This window comes from Hypanus sabinus, chromosome 6, assembly GCF_030144855.1.
Source record: "Hypanus sabinus isolate sHypSab1 chromosome 6, sHypSab1.hap1, whole genome shotgun sequence".
NCBI lineage: Eukaryota > Metazoa > Chordata > Chondrichthyes > Myliobatiformes > Dasyatidae > Hypanus > Hypanus sabinus.
In genome coordinates, this window is record NC_082711.1 from 160,362,866 (window position 1) to 160,381,446 (window position 18,581).

Consider the following 18,581-nt stretch of genomic DNA (forward strand, 5'->3'; position numbering starts at 1 on the left):
TGCTGCAACACGACTCAACAGCTGATCTACCTCACACCTGCTTGTCATTGTCTGAAATTCGGCCAACAATAGTTGTGTTGTTGGCAAATTTATAGATGGTGTTTGAGCTGTGCCTAGTCACACAGTCACAAGGGTAGAGAGAGTAGAGAAGTGGGCTAAGCACGCATCTTTGGGGTGAACCTGTGTTGATTGTCAGTGAGGAGGAGATGTCATTTCTGATCTGCACAGACTGTGGACTCCCAGTGAGGAAGTCAAGGATCCAGCTGCAGAGGGAAGTACAGAGGCTCCTAGGTTTCGGAGCCTGTTGATTAGAACCGAGGGTACGATTCTATTGAACGCTGAGCTGTAGTCAATGATCAGCAGCCTGATACAAGTACTACTATTGTCCAAGTGACCCACAGCAGAGTGGAGAGCCAGTGAAATTGCATTTACCGCAGACCCATTGGGGCAATAGGCAAATTGCAGCAGGTCCAGATCTTTGCTTAGGTAGTTTAAGTCCCACTTTACAAATCCTTATCTTTGAGAGTGCTGAAAGTTCGAGTGTCTGTAGATGGGATGTTGTCAGACATAACCAATACAGTTAAGTAAAACTTACATTCAAAAACCCAAAAAAACTGTTCCCATTCCATCTCCATCTCACTGCAGCCAGCATGTGTCCAAAATGTTGAAATACTTCATTAATTACTATCAATAACTCAACATTAAATACTTCATTAAATTGCTTCATTAGCCATATCCAACAAACACATATACATCCTCAGCATTACTTTGCATTTGGGTGAGCTTCACCTGCCAAGAATTATTTGTTCCTGATACTGGGAGAGGAGAACAAAATGTTGCCTTGGAGAATCTTAGTAGAACCTGTACACAAATACATTTGAACCATCCAAGTGCCTTCTTGGGAATAGCAACAATGCATGGGCAAAGAACACAAGGTCATTATGGTAGCTTAAATAAACTTTCCTGATCACCAGGAGACTGGCAACATTCATAAATGTTTTCCTTAAAATTCAACTGCCTTCTTTCACTTCTGATTATTTTCCACCAACCTACTTTCACGTGCCACCTGCCAGCTACTTATCTCAGAAGTCGAGCAAAAAGAAGTTCTGGCAGTGAAGAATCTAGTTTAATCTTTACAAATCAGGCACATTTACCCTTTTGGCCTTGTACAGCATGTCTAATCTAATCAACTCATCCATAATGCCTACTATAGAAGAACGCATTCACTAGCACAATCATTCTTCATCCAACAAACTTAACTTATTTTTTTTTAGCAGAAACATGTTTGTCAATTCCAATCTCAAGAATTATCACAACAGAATCTGCTGCAGTGATAATTCGCTGCTAGAAAAAGAAAAATAATTTAACATTTTACAGGAAACGCTGTCATCACAAGAATTGACAAGTTTAGGCTGGAGAAATCTCTTTACAGGAATAATCTGAAATGAAGCACCAAGTGATACTCTGGAATATTTCCTGCATTGAGAATCACAATTAGTTTATTATCACCTCTATATGTCATGAAATTTCTGCTTTGTGGCAGCAGTACAGTGTGCTACTGTAAGTTACAGAGAGATTGATAGAAAAAAGCTGTTCCTAAAACATTGAGTGTGTGTCTCCACATTATAATGCCTCCTCTCGGGTGGTAGTAATGAAAAGAGGGCATGCCTCAGATGGCAAGGCTCTTTAATAATGGATGCTGATTCTCGAGGTACTGCCTTGTGAAGATGTCCTGGATGAATGGGAAAGTTGTGCTCGTATTACAGCTGGCCTCTAGGTTCTTTCAATCCTGTGCATTAGTGCCTCCATGTCAAGCTGTGATGCAAGCAGTCAGAAAGCTCTCCACCATACATTTGTAGAATTTGCTGGAGTCTTCAATGACATACCAAATCTCCCCAGACTCCTAATGAAGTGCAGCTACTGGTGTGCCTTCTTTGTGAGTGTATCGATGTGTTTGACCCAGGACAGATCCTCAGAGATGTTGACACTCAAGAAATTGAAGTAACTCACCCTTTCTATTGCAGACAGATGTGTGTTCTTCCGAATTCCTCTTCATGAAGTCCACAATCAGTTCCTCGGTCTGGCTGACATCAAGAGCAAAACATTGTTCTTACAAACCCTTCAACCATCAATTCTGTCTCACTCCTGTAAGCCTCTCTTTGCCATCTGAGATTCTGCCAACAACAGTGGTGTCACTTACAAATTTTATAGATGGTATTTGAGTTGAGTCTAGCCACACATCTGTAAGCGTAAAGAGTAGAGCAGTGGGCTAAGTATGCACCCTTGAGGTGCACCTCATGTTGATTGTCAGTGAGAAAGAGGTGATATTACCTACTGTGGTCACCTGATGAAGAAGGCAAGGATCCCTTTGCAGAGGGAGCTACAGAAGATCAATATGGATTAAATGTACATTCAGTGATGGGCTTTGGATATTTTAAGACCATAAGGCAAGGAGCAGAATTAAGCTGCTCCACCAATCCATCATGGATTACTTATATCCCTCTCATCCCCATTCTCCTGCCTTCTCCCTGTAACCTTTGAGATCCTTACTAATCAAGGACCTATTTTGAACTCTTATCCTTTTTTCCAACTACCCAATCCCAACAGAACAAAACAGAAACTTACTTGCCAGATAGGTTGGAAGCATCCCCAGCAGTGTCTGACCCTGAAGAGTTAGATGAGGAGGTGTGGATGTCTCATAGGGGACTACCAGGGGAACAGAGTGTGGCATATGGCCAAGTGGTTAAGGAGTTGGACTAGCGATCTGAAGGTTGTGAGTTTGAGCCCCAGCGAGGCAGCATGTTGTGTCCTTGAGCAAGGCACTTAACCACACACTGCTCCAGTCCACCCAGCTGAAAATGGGTCCCGGCAAACTGCTGGGGGTTAACCTCACGATAGACTGACATCCTATCGGGGGGGGGGGGGGGTGGAGTCTCGTACTCTCAGTTGCTTCATGCCACAAGGGGAACAGAGTGTAACCCTCACTGTTTTAGTGAGCTATATCACTGCCTTTGACACCTGGATTGGACTTTGTGTTTTGCAGGAAGGGTTGGTGAATTATCTCAACATCATGAGGATGTAACTAAATTTGGTGGGGGCAGAATGTAACACGCTGTAAGGTTTCACTGCTAATATAATGGCTTCTCTGTAGCAGTATTGTTTGGGTTATGACTAGAGATAATGGGGCTTTTTTTTTAATGTGGGGGCTATCCAATAAGAGAAATGTTGTTCTTTCTTGTGAGTCTGGAAGAGAGATTTTTGCGGTCTTTTGTCAGTGAGAGAGGAAGATGGAAGAAGTGGGTGGAGGGAACTGGTAGACCAGCGGATGAGGATTGAGGAGCGAGGGTCCGAAGGTCAGTGACGCCCGGAGGAGGTCGATGGTTGATGAATGGCCATATCAGTGAGCTCCAACAGGCACTTCTGACTTTTTCCTTAAAATGGGCCCTTTTTCTTTTTATTTTCTTGACTAACCGTATATTCAGATTAATATTTATAAAGTTCAATCATTTAATTACATGTGGTGTACTGTCTGATATTCTGCAGTGTAGATTTGTAACTGGGCAACACATCACACAAATGAGATTTCTCAGTTTGGCAGGGCCAGGAGTTGTTTTCCCCTTGACGAACAAGTGGTGGCCGAGCCTGAGGGTCACACACAGAAATATTCTCATAGGAAGCAAAAATATACCTCCAGAAAGAAACTCTGCAAGAAGATTTAACTCTTCTCTGGCTTCCAGCTGGGTACAGGTATCAATTATAACTGACGTTTCAATGACGCACTCTGTCATCTTCATCAAGGATGTTGCCTGGGCGTATCTAGTCCAGTAGTATTTATACTTCCGTAGCCCATCCCACCTGACTGCTTAGTCCTCATCCAATCATGTTTCTGCTCTCCTACCTTGTTTACAATCGAATTCCAGTTCTTAATTAGAGTGAGGCCTAGGTCAGAACTAAGTCTGAACATTTAAGTGTAGCAAGTGCAACATCACAACTAAAGGAATACCAAAGTTGAAAGACTGTAACATGTATATCCTTCATCAATATCTGTTGTTGAAGATAAAATTATGAGTTTCTTACTGTGAGTTTAAAAATAGAAATGTATTTATTCTGAGGAAGTGGGTAATCTGAAGGACGTTATGTTAAAAAAATGCAGCGGTCATTTCTTCTCTGTGTTCTTCTTCACTTACAGGCCTTATCATTTATTCTGCTTCAACCAGTGAATAGGAAGAGATGTTTTTGTTAAGAGAAGGCAATGTGTTGTTATTGTCTACACATTGACTATCATCTACAGAAAAATTTTAACTTTCAAAGTCAAAGTTGAGCTTATGGTCAAATGCACGAGTTCATGTGTACAATGAAAAACATACAGTACTGTGCAAAAGTCTTAAGAATGCATGTGAAGCTAGGGTACTGAACACCTTTTCACAGTTGGATAAAATATGAAGGTGGTTGGGAAACAGAAACAAGAGTACTTAGCTTTGTTTTAGTTCAGTAGTATTAAGCATTATTGGTAAATGGAAAGACATAATATACAGTACACTAGCAATATACATGTGCCTAAGACTTCTGCACAGTACTTAAAGATTATTGATTAAAGTAGGAAGATAGTACTGTGCAAAGGTCTTAGACACCCTAACTACAGGCGTCCCCTGTTTTTCGAACGTTCGCTTCACGACGACTCGCTGTTACGAAAGACCTACATTAGTGCCTGTTTTCGCTAACCAAAGAGGATTTTCGCTTTTACGAAAAAAAGACGCCTGCTTTATATGTGTGTTTACCCTGAGAAAGACTACAATGATCGTGAAACCTTGTGCGGGCAGTTGTTTGCGCATGCATGTATGTGCGTAGGCGTATACGTGCACATGTGTGTACGTGCCGATTTTTTTTCTCCAAATCAATTTTGGCTCTCTGTCTTCCCGATTTTGTTAAGTGAAACTACACCATACTTACAATATTTCTATATAAATATTTCTACTTTATATAGGGTGTATATTTATCATATCATTCCTGCTTTTACTATATGTTAGTGTTATTTTAGGTTTTATGTGTTATTTGGTTTGATTTGGTAGGTCATTTTTTTGGAACTAGGAACATTCAAAAATTTTTCCCATATAAATTAAAGGTAATTGTTTCTTCAATTTATGACATTTTGGTTTACAAATAGTTTCATAGGAACGCGCCACCTTCGGATTGCGGGGGAAACCAGTATACATTGTACATGTATGTGCCTAAGACTTTGCACAGTACTGTATTTGCCACAGCACCTCAGTCACATAACAGAGATATCACAGTATAGGGACCAATGGGAGAAAACGGTTTATAAAAGGTCAATGCATCGCTATCCCTTAGAAGTAGAGAGACTAACAGCAAAGGCAGGATTAGAAGGCACTAACCTTAAGTTCCACTCCATATCCGGTGTAGACTCTAATGGTATAGATGCAATCCAAGCTGCTATAGAACAGATGACTTGGGTATTCTGGAGATTCCACATAACCCTCAAAGTCGGTGAAATTTAAACTGCAAGGAACTGCAAAAGAAAGTAGACAACAGAAAATAGCAGCTGCAAAACGTCGTTGGGTTTCCCTTGATCCCTCTTCATTATTTTATTCTGCACCAAATTGACTACTTGCACAGGTTTGCGGTGGAGATCAATAACGACTTTTTGTCCCCGCTGACTACAATAAAACTGCTGAAGTGCGACTCCAGCTGTGATGAATCAGTTCTTCACATCACTTACTCACAAGTTCTGGCTTATTCCTTACACTATTAAACATGGAGAAGTCCCAGAGGAGGTTTATAACTGCTAGAAACATTAACGTCAGACTGCACCTAAGGTCTTCTCATTTTGGCCTTTGCTTCATGCAATCTATAATGAACATCTTCCCTTATTAGATAGTTCACCCAGTGGCAATGTTCAAACAAAATTGCAAAGGACATCCTAAGCTGGAACCTAACTTTTTGGAATGGCAGCAAAATAATCTAGGTTATGAATTTGCATCCTAATTCAAATTTCAGCAGAAAAGCTGGACAGTCAGCCACCAGCCTTACAGCTGAAAGTCAAAGCCAAAGTAGTTTTATTTTCAAAGTATGTACATATATGTTTCCATATATTACCCTGAGATTCATTTTCTTTCAGCGATTTACAGGGAAAAAAGAAATACAACAGAATTTATGAAAAATAAGCTAGGCATTAACAAAGGCTGATACACAACCAATACATACACTTAAAGGAAAGAAGAAAATAATACGAAGGAAAAGGCAGAAGAGGAGGAGGAGAACTGGGAGATCTAGTGCTAACCTCCCAGAACTGATTCGACAATCTACATAGTTGCTCTATGTTCTCCGTATTATTTATTTTTTAGTTGCAGTTTGTCTTCTTTTGCACATTAGTTGTTTGACAGGGTGTGTGTGTGTGATAATACTAGGAAGTTAAAAACGAGAGAGAAAATGTTTAAAGGAGATTTGTGCTTTAAGAGGTTTTTGCTTTGAGAGACTCCCCTGCCACATCCTCTACCTCTCACCCCCGGAATATTGATATCATGATATACCTCCACCACTTCAACTCATTCCCGAGCTCAGTTTTGTCTCTTTTGGAGGGAAGGCCTTTGCCAAATCTTGGTGTGTGGCACTTCCAGCAGCTCACTCCAGCAGCAGTTCCCATCATGTGTGTTGGGAAGTTTTGCCAGTACAGTGGGTATCCATTCACTGTCACAGACTAGAGGTGCTAAACTTCCATCTGAACTGAAAGAAAATTATATCCTAGACACACAATTATGCCATAATCCCTAACTTCAGCCAAGAGATGATTTTGCAAGTCTGTAAGTCCATATTTTACCCTGATCTTCACAAGCCCCCCAGAAATATCTTAATTTAGGCAGTTCCAGTGTCTTCAGATCATAAATGGCAGACTTAATTTCAGAATAGAGTGACTTGTATTTACTCTCATTAATAATAATTTAAACAAGGAATTAAGAACCTCACCAAGAAACTAGTATGGCTAAAATGGGCCATAAAATATCAATGGCAAGTAGGGTTAAGGAGAATCCCAATGGATTTTGTGTGATAATTAGGAGCAAGAGGATAGCTAGTGAAAGAAAAGGGTGGGAATTTATGCCAAAGCAACATAGTGAGATCCTAAACGAGTACCTTGCATCAGTATTCATCAAGGAGAGGAATATAGATGATGCAAGATCAGGGAAGATAATGTCGCTATTTTAGTATATGCCAATATTAAGCTGGAGAGAGGTTGATTGTTGTGAAGAACATTAAAGTGGATAATTCCCCAAGGCCTAATGGGACCCATTCTAGGCTACTGAGGGAATGAAGAGGGAAGATTGCTGGGGCTTTGATAAAGGTCTTCATATCCTTATTAGCTGCAGGAGAGATCCAAGAAAACTGGAGAATAGTCAATGCCATTCCACTGTTTAAGAACCCAGGGAATTATACACCTACGAGCTTTAAATGAATGGTAGGGAATGATTTTTAGGTATAGAATTTACTGTATTTGCATTTGAAAAGCATAGATTTCTTAGGGATAGTCAACTTGGTCCTGCCTCACAAATTTGATTGGGTTTTTTTTTAAAAAGAGGATGAAAGTGATAGATGAGGGTCATTCAGATGTTATCTACATGGATTTCAGCAAAGTATTTCAAAAGAATGATCATGATGGGCTTGTCTAAAAGATTAAATCACATCTAATTGAGTTGGTAAATGGATCAAGAATTAACTTTGTCATAGAAGACAGCTGGTAGATGCACAGAGGTGACCTGTGCTGTTTGCAAGGATTGGTTCAAAGTTGGGTGAAAATTTAGGTGGTCTGATTAGTAAATTTGCAGTTAACAAGAAGGGGGTGGAGTTGTAGAAGTGAACGATAGTGAAGAAATCTGCCAAAGGATATAGTAGGACATAAGTCAGTTAGTAAATTGGGTGGAGAAATGGCAGATGAAGTCTAATTTGGACAAATGGACAAATTCTAATCCATACAGTAAATGAGAAGACTTATAGGAATAAAGATGTACAGAGAGATCTTGGGGCACAATTTACATGGGTAGAGTGATAAAGAAGGCATATGGCATACTTGCCTTTATTGGTAAGGTCATTAACTATAAAAGCTGGGAAGTCGTGTTCCAATGGTGTAAAACTTTGATTATGTTTAGAGTAATGCGTGCAGTTATGGCTTCTGTGCCATAGGAAGGATGTAGAGAAATTGAAGATGATGCAGAAGAGTTTCTTCGGGATGTTGCCTGCACTTGAGAGCATTAATTATAAGGAGAGGCCGGACAAACTTGGATTGTTTTCTCTGTTACATAGGAGACTGAAGTGTGGAAAGTTATTAGATGGATTTTTAGGATGGATAGGCAGGCTGTTTATCCTAGGGAGAGGTTATATGGTTGGTTGATATTCATAAGTTTAAAATAGAGGCAAGTTTTTTTTTGCGTTAAACAAGGAGTGGCAGGTGTGCTGCCAGGGGAGGTTGCAGAAGCAGATACAATAGCAATATTTAAGAAGCACTTGGACAGAGGCATGAAAGGGCAAGATACGGAGCAGGGGTTCCCAACCCTTTTTATGCCATGGATCCTTACTCTTAATTGAGGGTCCCATGGACCCCAGGCTAGGAACCTCTAGTACACAAGGACATGGATGATGTGCAAGCAGATGAGTTTGGTTTGGATTGGCATTATTTTTGGGCTGAGGGGCCTCTACCTGTTTGTACTGTTCAATGTTCGATATCCCTTGACTTTACCTCAAGGAACCACCCCTCTCATTCAGCACAAAGTGTTCCTATTTCCCAAAGTTCTGGCTGCTTTTCTGCTTTTGGACCATGTTCATCAAGCCGTGGGATGAAATTATCCAACTCACTTCTCACACAAACAGCATATCCAGCTTCTTCCTGATCAAGCAGATGTGAACTTAAGATTGGGAACGCAGAAGTCAAAGCCCAATAAATCCATATTTTTGCTAACAGCAAATCATGGTACAAACAAGCATTTTCTGACACCATTAAGCTTTATTTTAACCTCATGCTTCAATCATATTTGTAGAAATATTGTATCTTATAGCTGAAGCTTGTAAAACTGATCTGGGAGAACCTACAATAAATGATTAGATATGCAATATAAAATGGACAATAAAGTGTCAGATAAGGGGACAACGGATTGCCAAACTCTGAACTTCTTTTCTTTTTAATAAGTCATCTGTTCCTTGTCAGAATTTTAAAAGCTGACTGCCAGCACTTTAGGGTTAAGAGAGTTCATACATTTGAATCATTCTCATTTCAGCACACCTCAAGAGGATCTGAAAACCAATTATTTAAATTTGTCGACTATGTTCCTGGCTTTAGGTTAATCCCTCTTCTCTCAAACTAAAATGGTTTTGCTGCATTAAAATGCCACACACACCTCACTGAAGCACATTATTCACATTGACATTGTTAGAGAACAGTTTTGAAAACTGCTCCTCTGAATTTTAACTGGTGCCAATGGTTTTGTAATGCGGTAGTGTTACAGAAAAGATTTCCACGATTCACTGTACAAAAAATACAACACATCCTCTGTTCCTGTGTTTTCGGTTCTCAACAAATAACAGGCAACTTCCCTCTAAATATCAGATCTTTGTCCATCTGGACCTACTGCGAAGAACGTGGAATGAACCTTAAATTGTTTCATTTACTAGACTGAGCAAATTAGATTAATATTATTTTCAATCACCAATCACTGTTACTTGAAAAAAACAATCACTATAATGCTCTTGGTGTAGATTTTAGTTCTTAATGGGAAAATTACTAAATATAAAACTATAGAAATACCATGAACACCATCATGAAATCACCACCAACGAGGGGTAGTTAGAAGCCTCGTCTTTAGGGAATTTTTCAGACATTGATTTCTTGGTAGTTAACATTAAACATTACAGCACAGTGAAGACCCTTCAGCCTATGATGTTGGGCCAAACTTTTAACCTACCCCTCCTTCCTAAATAACCCTCCATTTTTCTATCATAACCCTCCATTTTTCTATCATCCATGTGCCTTTCCAAGAGTTTCTTAAAAGCTATAGGAAAACTATACAATGGCTAATCACTTTACTAAGCTGCATGTTGTGGATACTTTGATTTTCTCCCACTTTCCCAAGATGGACGGCGAGGGTAAGGGTTGGTGAGATGTTGGCACGCTATGTTGGTGCCAGAAGCATGGCGACACCTGTGGGCTTCCCCTCATACAATCCTTATTGACTGGATTTAACGGGAACCATGCATTTCACTGTGTTTGACGTACCCTGACAAATAAAGCTAATTTTTGAAGATTTTTATCTTTGTGTCTCTGGGATGTGGGATAAAACTGGAGTGCTAGGGGAAACCTGTGTATTCAGAAGGGGAATATGGAGACTCCACACAGACAGCAGACAAGGTCAGGGATGAATGCTGGTCACTGGAAACATGAGGTAACTGTGCCAAGGTGTCCACTACTTCTTTGTAACATTCCTGTACAAACCGTTCTCCCTGAATATCTGTATCCATGGAAGGTACATTCCTCAAAGTTCTGGACTAATTTTAGTGCACCAGCAAATACACTGAAGAACAATCGTGACAGAATACTTCCTGTTTGCTCCCTGAAGTTCACTGAAGATCAAAATCTTTAAGTAAGCTCAGATTTAATTATAAAGTATCAAGCATATATTAAGGCTATTGTGCAAAAGAACACCAACTCTCTAATTGAAGTACAAGATACACTAAGTACTTTGATTACCATAAGGTCACCTAACAGAGAACAGGGCATGTAATGCCAGACTCAAGCCTTAAGTAGATAATTTGATGGACATTTCCTTTAATAGGCTGCCGCTGTGTTAATTGCCTGCTCAAGCCTGATTTGGAAAGTGAAAGAAAAAGCATCATAAATTCCACAGTTCCTCCCTCAGCTCTGGAAAATGTTTACATTGCAATGGTTTTCAGGGGATTTGGGTTGACAACATCCGGGCTTGGGTGAATAAACCGAAGTGCTCAGCTCATCAGTTCAGTTCAGTTCACTGCACTTACACATTAAAGCTGTAATTCTGGGCTAATGCAAATGGCCAAAGGATTCAATGTGTGGAGCAGGAGGATATTAGCACAAAGAAGCGTGGCCTTGCTAGTGAGGACTTAGTCCAAAGGGAAAGTCCAAAGGATCAGGCTCTGCTACACTGACAAATCATACACACCAATACACACACAGACACACGTAAGTCCGCAAATGGGTAAGAATGGTTAAACACACAAATACAAACACAAGAAAATCTGCAAATGCAAATACAAAGCAATTCACAGACACATACAAAAGATTGGAGGAAATCAGTGGGTCGGGCAGCATCAATGGAAAAGAATAAACAGTCGATGTGTCTGGCTGAGACCCTTCTTCAGGACTGAGAAGGACGGGGGAAGATGCCCGAATAATAAGGTGGGGGGAGTGGAAGGAGGCTAGCTGGAAGGTAATAGGTGAAGTAAGGTGGGTGGGTGACAAAAAGAACCATATAAGAAAAGAGAACAGACTGTAGGAGAAAGAAAAGGATGAGGGGACCGGGGGGAAGCAATAGGCAGGTGAGAAGAGGTAAAGTCCGGTGGGGGGGGGGGATTTCATATTTTAATTAAAAATAGAATTAAATTTTGAAATTAAATCGGTACCAGGTTATGCTCTGGGTTGTATTTTAGGGACTTCTCTCCCTTTTGCTCTTTCTAAATTGCCGAAACGAATTGACAACCCGATAGTTAAACATACTTTACGTATATGGTTTCAATTTCGGAAATTTTTCGGGTTGACTCAATTAGTTTTAAATAGTCCTATTGTATCTAATTGCTTTTTCCACCCTTCCATTATAGATCAAGCTTATTCGGCTTGGAAAACTAAAGGATTACTAAGATTTTCTGATTTATTTTTGGACAATTGTTTTATGTCTTTTGAGCAATTATCTAATAAATATAATTTTCCTAGATTTCATTTTTTTAGATATTTACAGATTAGGCATTTTTTAAGTACTGTACTTCCTACGTTTCCAAATTTTGTGCCTTCAGATATTTTGGTGAGTTTGTTTGAATTAAACCCTTTTCAAAAAGAGCTTATATCAAAACTTTATAATATAATTATGAAGATACATTCAGAGCCCCTTTATAAGACCAAAAATGATTGGGAAAGAGAGCTTAATCTTATTATTCTTATTGAGAATTGGGATAGAATTCTTCAATTAGTTAATACATCTTCGATATGTGCCAAACATTCATTAATACAGTTTAAGGTCGTACATAGGGCCCATATGTCCAAGGATAAATTAGTTCATTTTTATTCTTATATAAATCCTATTTGTGATAGATGTCAATTTGAAACTGTGTCTTTAACTCATATGTTTTGGTCATGTCCGCTCTTGAAAAAATATTGGAAAGATATTTTTGATGTTATCTCTGGGGCATTGAATATCGATTTACAACCTCATCCTATTACCGCAATTTTTGGTTTACCAATGATGGACTCACTGCATTTATCTTCTTCCGCCTGTCGAATGATTGCATTTCTAACTCTGATGGCTAGAAGATCTATATTGTTGAATTGGAAGGAAATTAATCCTCCCACTGTATTTAATTGGTTCTCTCAAACTATGTTATGTTTAAATTTAGAAAAAAATTAGAAGTGGTGTATTCGATACTTCTATTAAATTTGAAAAGATATGGAAACCATTTATTCAATATTTTCATATGATGTAATATGACCCTGTTCCAAGTTCATTTGATTTTCCAGCTTTAATCTTATTTATGTTGAGAGGATCGGAGTTGATGACATTGATGATTATGTATTCTTGTGAGATATTATAAACAGCCCTTTTTTTCTCTTCTTCTAGTTTTTCTTCTTTTTTTGCTTCTTTTTTCTTCTTTATTAGCTATTAGATTAGTCGGTTAGTTAATTTTGCATAACATTTTTTTTCTTTTTTCTGTTTTTTTAATATCATATATTATGAAATATCTAGATTTACCATTTTCATACATATACTGTATGGTTCATGTTTTGGTAAACTCATTTATACTGTAACCATTGCTTATGTATACTTTCATGTGTAATGGGAATTTGTATGTTTGTAATCCCTTTATTAATATATAATTTGTATTTTGTTCATATTGTTAATAATAATAAAAAGATTGAGAAAGAAAATAAAATTTTACGGGAAGGAGAAAGTGATATTTATGCCATCAGGTTAGAGGCTGCCTAGAAGGAATATAAGGTGCTGCTCCTCCACCCTGAGGGTGGACTTATCTTGGGACAAGAGGAGGCCATGGACCCAACACATTGAAATGGGAATGGGAATGGGAATTAAAATGTTTGGCCATTTTTCCACACTAGTTTCCTTGCCCTCCCTCCCTAAATTCACTCACCATTGTTGTAATGCTTTCTCCTTCTTAGTCCATTACTCAGTCTAATGAAAAAATATAAGCAGGAGTAGGAAGGACAGCCCCTTAGGCCTGCCATGGGTGATCTTTCCCAGGCCCAGTCTCCCTCTCTGTGCCACATCCCATAACTCGAAATCCCCACACTTCTAAAAATGTATTTATCTCTGCTTTAAATATTTCTATTAAATTATGCTTCACTGCTCACTGGGGCAGAAAATTCCAAAGATTCACCACTCTCTGTTAGAGGAAATCTTAGTGTATTAACTGACAATGCAGAAACTGCAATAAGATGCATTAGTGCTGCATTGCTCTATGATTGTAGGCGCAGTCCTGATACGGGGTTCCAAGCTTCTAACAGATGATGCTCAACCCACTGAACTGCTCCAGTAGATTGATTATTCCTCTAGATTCCAGCATCTGCAGTCTCCAGTCTATCTTATGTATTCGTATTTATTGTTTTTTTTTAATATTGTGTCATTAATCTTATATGTTCTTTTGTGTGCAACAATTATTTCATTCTCCTTTGCACTTGTCCACTGGAAATGACATTAAACAACCATGAACCTTGATCTTGCGTCTTTCCCCTGGAGAGTCCGAGTCTGTTGTGAAATTGTAAATTGAAGTTTCAGGAGTACCGTAAACAGTAGGTGATGTGAGTTCCCTCGTTAAAACCCTAATTGATAGCTTTCCATTAAAAAATATTTAGGTGAAGGGATGCATATGGATTTTATTGGACAGCACTGCATTAGGGTTAGGGCTCCATGTGCCAGTCGAAACGCTTCTTTAAAACCTCTAACAAGTCTGCTTTCACCACCATCCCTTGCAAAACATTTCAGGCACTGTGTAAATTATCTCACTTTGCACATCAGCTTTAAGCCTTACCCTCTCACCTTAAAGCTATGCTCTCCAGTATTTGACATTCCTAGCCTGGAGGGCCAGGAACTCTCTACTCTACTTTTGCCTTTCGTAACTTTATACAGTGTTTGTGCATGGCCTAGTGGATAAGGCATCGAACTAGTAACCTGAAGGTCACTGGTTCGAGCCTCAGCTGAGGCAGTGTGTTTCTGTCCTTGAGCAAGGCACTTAACAACACATTGCTCTGTGATGACACCGGTGCCAAGCTCCATGGGTCCTAATGCCCTTCCCTTGGACAACATCGGTGGTGTGCAGAGGGGAAGTCTTTCAGCTTGGGCAACTGCCGGTCTCCCATACAACCCTGCCCAGGCCTGTGCTCTGGAAACCTTCCAAGGCGCAAATCCATGGTCTCACGAGACTGACGGATGCCTATCTAACTTTATACACCTCTTTCGGGTCTCCTCTCAGTCCCTGAGCTCCAGGGAAAAAAATTGTATTCCAACCTCTCCTTATAGCCAATACTCTCTAATCCAGGCTACATCCTGGTGAACCTCTTTGGTAGTCTCTCTGTGGAGGCCACAGCCCTGCTTCAGTCATTGAGGATTGTACTGTATGCTTGCTGATACCATGGCACTTACCCAATAGCGTGTACGTAAGATCTGTATTTTTGTAGTTCCAGACACATGCACCAAGAAATCACATCAGAAGTTGACTTTTTAGTAACTATAAACTGCTGAGGATCATGCACAAATATTGTTATAATGACAGAATTTCAATAACACAAGATAAGGTGGGCTATGATAATTATTGAGGTAGGTTACCACATTTTTTCCTTGGACAATGGTATAATTGAAGCCTGTTTGAAGCAGGTGTGTACCTCAGACTGTTGAAGTGAGATATTAATGAACACTCCACCCAGTTGATCAGCATAGGTCTTCAGTCCTCGGCCAGGTACCCTGACTGGACCAGGTGCTTTCTGTGCGTTCACCCTCCTGAAGGATGCTCTCATGTTATCCTCAGAGATTGAAGTCACAGGGTCACTGGGAGCAGTGGGAGTTTGTGAAGGTGCCTCCATGTTTTGTTGGTCTAAGCTAGCATAAAAGGCTCTCAGCTCCTCTGGGAGGAAATACATGTTGCTTGGTTTTACTTTGTAGGAGGTGATAGCATTCAAGCCCTGCCACAGCTGTCAAGCATCCTTCTGTGATTCAAGTGTGGTCTGGAATAGCCAGTTTTCTGGGGACCACAACTGAATCTCTTGTACTTTACTTGGTCACCAGTCATGAACGCCACTGATATGGCCCCTAGGGAAATTGTGGACCTTTTGTTTCATCCAAGGCTTCTGGTTGGGCAAGACAGTAAATGATTTTGTGGGGACACACTCATCCACAACTGACTATTAAATTATCAGTGCTCTGGTGTTCTCCCACATGCCAAAAACATACTGGTTCCTAGGTTAATTGGCCACTAGAAACTGTCCCTAGTGCAGGTGGGTGGCAGGAGATGAGTGGATGGTGGTGCAATTGAGAAGAAATATGCAATTAATGTGGATGGGTACTTGATGGGTTGAAGGTCCTGTTGCCATAGAAGTAGAAAGAATTCTTATAGAACATGGAGCATTAAGCACAGTACAGGCCTTTGTCCTATGTTGTGCCAATGTTTTAACCTACACTAAGATCAATCAACCCTTTCCTCCTACGTAGACCTCCATTCTTCTGTCATCCATGTATCAGAGGTTCTTAAATGCTCATAATGCATCTGCCTCTACCATCACCCCTGGTAGGTTCCATGAACCCACCACACTGCGGTAAAAAAATTACCTCTGACACCTCCCCCCTATACTTTCGTCCAATCACCTTAAAATTATGCCCCCCCCACCCCCCCGTATCAGTCATGTTCACCCTGATAAAATATTTCTGGCAATCCACATAATTTATGCTGCTCATCATCTTGTTATACTTCTATCAAGTTACCTCTTTTGCCAGTTTATAGTGTCTTGTCATTACAGTACCACAATAGGAGTACTGTGTTCAGCTCTGTGTTAACCTGAGGAAGGACACATGTGTGTCTCTTGCAACTAGTTTAGATGGGAATATTTGTCAACATGGAGCAGTTAGGTGCTACTGGATTTTCTTAGGTTTATTTGGACCTCTCTGGTTCTGAGACAGAGTTTGGTCAGAAACTCCGGTATCACTGAATCATGAATAGAAAATGACCTAGATAGATTTAATTGAGCAAGTTAGATGACTCTGAACTTGGAACTTACTTTTGGTTTCTCTCAGACAAACTCTCTGGTGCCAGGTGACTCTAGCTTGATCCAAAAGAGGATGCAGAGTGGCAACCTAGTAGTCAGTCTTGTTCTGCAAGTCACATCAGCTGCAGGCAGCACTCTATCTGTGTTTTACCCGAGATTCTTGCCCTGATATTATTCAAAGTAACATTAAAAATTGTTGGAAAGGTCTGGGTTTCTAACTTTAGACACACCACCCAGGTTGACCATTTTCCCTTGGCTTTTAACTGGTACCTTTATCAGGTAGAAGGTGGCATATCCTAACTGTAAATTCCCACTTCTGCCGTCTCGGAAGAACCAATGACATACCTGGTGTCTGCACAGTTGTAATAATGGTTGTTGTGATGATGGTTGTCATCGTGGTTTCCTCTTCAGCCTCGTTTGCAGGTGATGTGACAGTCGTGTCTGGTGAAGGACTATCAGTTTGCTGGGTGCTGGGCCCTTGCACTTGATGTGTTCCTGGAGTTGTTACAGCCATGGCTGTTGGAGTGTCATTGGTTACCATAGTAGCTCCCCCTTGGCCGTCGACGTGCTGAGAAGTATTCATCTTGCTCTGAGGGGATACTGTTGTAACAGAGAAGCTGGCAGGCTCGGTTCGAATGAATGGAGTGTTACTTTTTTGAGATGCAGTTTCCTCCATCTCATTTGCAGCCGTCTTAACCTTGGCTGTGGTTAGAGAGTCTGTGGTGGCAGTTGTCGGCGCCATGGCTGGAGTTTTCCCTACAATGATGTCAACAATCTTGTCGGTCAAGGGGGCAGGACCTGTTACCAGAGCAGAGTTGTTACCCAGCATTGTCATTGGTGAAGTTGAGGCCACGGTGGTTGTCGTGGTGATGTCAGAAAAATCAGGAGTATCATCAGAGGCCATCTGATTTACCAGAGGATGCTGAGGATTCTGGGATCGAGAAGTTGGCACAGTAGTCCCAAGTGTCATTCCTGTGTTAAAGATACGTTCCTGTCCAAGAAAATTCTTCTTCAGCAGAGATTCATGAATGACTTCTTCCAACAGTGGGTGATGGTTGTTGATGTTGATATTGAGTGTTGTACTAACAAAGTGAAATCCATCTTCTGGTTCGGTCGTGGTTGCTATGGTGCTATGTCCAGTTCCCACATTAGCATCACTTGTCCCTTTCCCACTCATGGCATTCAAGTCTTTAAAAACAAAACAATAAGAAGATTAGTCACTTAAGAGAGACAGCAGTGAATACAAGTTCAAAACAGATCAAACACGTTAGAGGCTTGATTTAAAATGTAATCCCAGTTTCTTTTCATCACTCTAATGAGTATTAAAGACTTCTTTCTCTTCTGAGACTGAGAAACCTCAATCATCCTTGAACCAGTTAGTAATCCAACTCCCTTTTGAACGGTAATAAAAAAGCAAAATTATGCTGGAAATCTGAAGTAAAAAAGAGAAAATATTGGAAATGCAGAGGATCAGAGAGCATCTGTGAAGAGAGAAACAATGGTGGGAATCAAATCTCTGTTAACAGTGGGATGCTCTAAACTTGTTGGTTATTTGCCCTTGGAGGGTGTTCTTACTTGACCTCTGGTACAAGTAGATTCCCTGCTGACTGGAGAAGCCTTGAGTAGGCTTATGTTTCAATGTCAGTGTCATTTTACCATAACTAAAAAAAACTTCATGACCAACAAGCTTTAAAATACAGAGAAAGATGAATGGGGAGAAGAGAAGAAAGGGGAAAGTTGTTGAAGAATTTTTATGATTTTTAATTTTTAAGTCAACTGATACTTGATCATCTCTGTAAGTTTGTTCACAGGCCAAATATCTTGCATTTAAAACAAAAAAACCTACACTGATCTTTGTACTTGGAGGATTTCAATATCACTGAGCAAATTGTTCTCATCAGTGTTATTATGAAGACGGTCAGTAAATATGTGTAACCTGTGATTAAATATCTCGTTCCAGCTTCTTCATATTGTTGGAGGTCCATATTGAAACAACCAAGGTGCTTAATGAAATTCTGGGCTGATACCCACTGATTAGAGCATGCCAGTTTCAAAATGGGTTAAAAGACTTCCT

At 40.1% G+C, this 18,581-nt stretch overlaps 1 protein-coding gene across 1 annotated transcript in view; it reads right to left on the reverse strand.

Annotated features, from left to right (window-relative positions):
* Window positions 1–18,158, reverse strand: part of LOC132395205 (seizure protein 6 homolog) — a 522,954-nt gene extending 504,796 nt beyond the window's left edge. The window contains exons 1-3 of the mRNA XM_059971493.1: window positions 18,083–18,158; window positions 16,853–17,695; window positions 5,394–5,527 (exon numbers count right to left, since the gene is read on the reverse strand). Coding sequence (XP_059827476.1) covers window positions 5,394–5,527; window positions 16,853–17,695; window positions 18,083–18,158 — 1,053 coding nt within the window. The remainder of the gene's footprint in view (window positions 1–5,393; window positions 5,528–16,852; window positions 17,696–18,082) is intronic.
* Window positions 18,159–18,581: the final 423 nt, after the last annotated feature.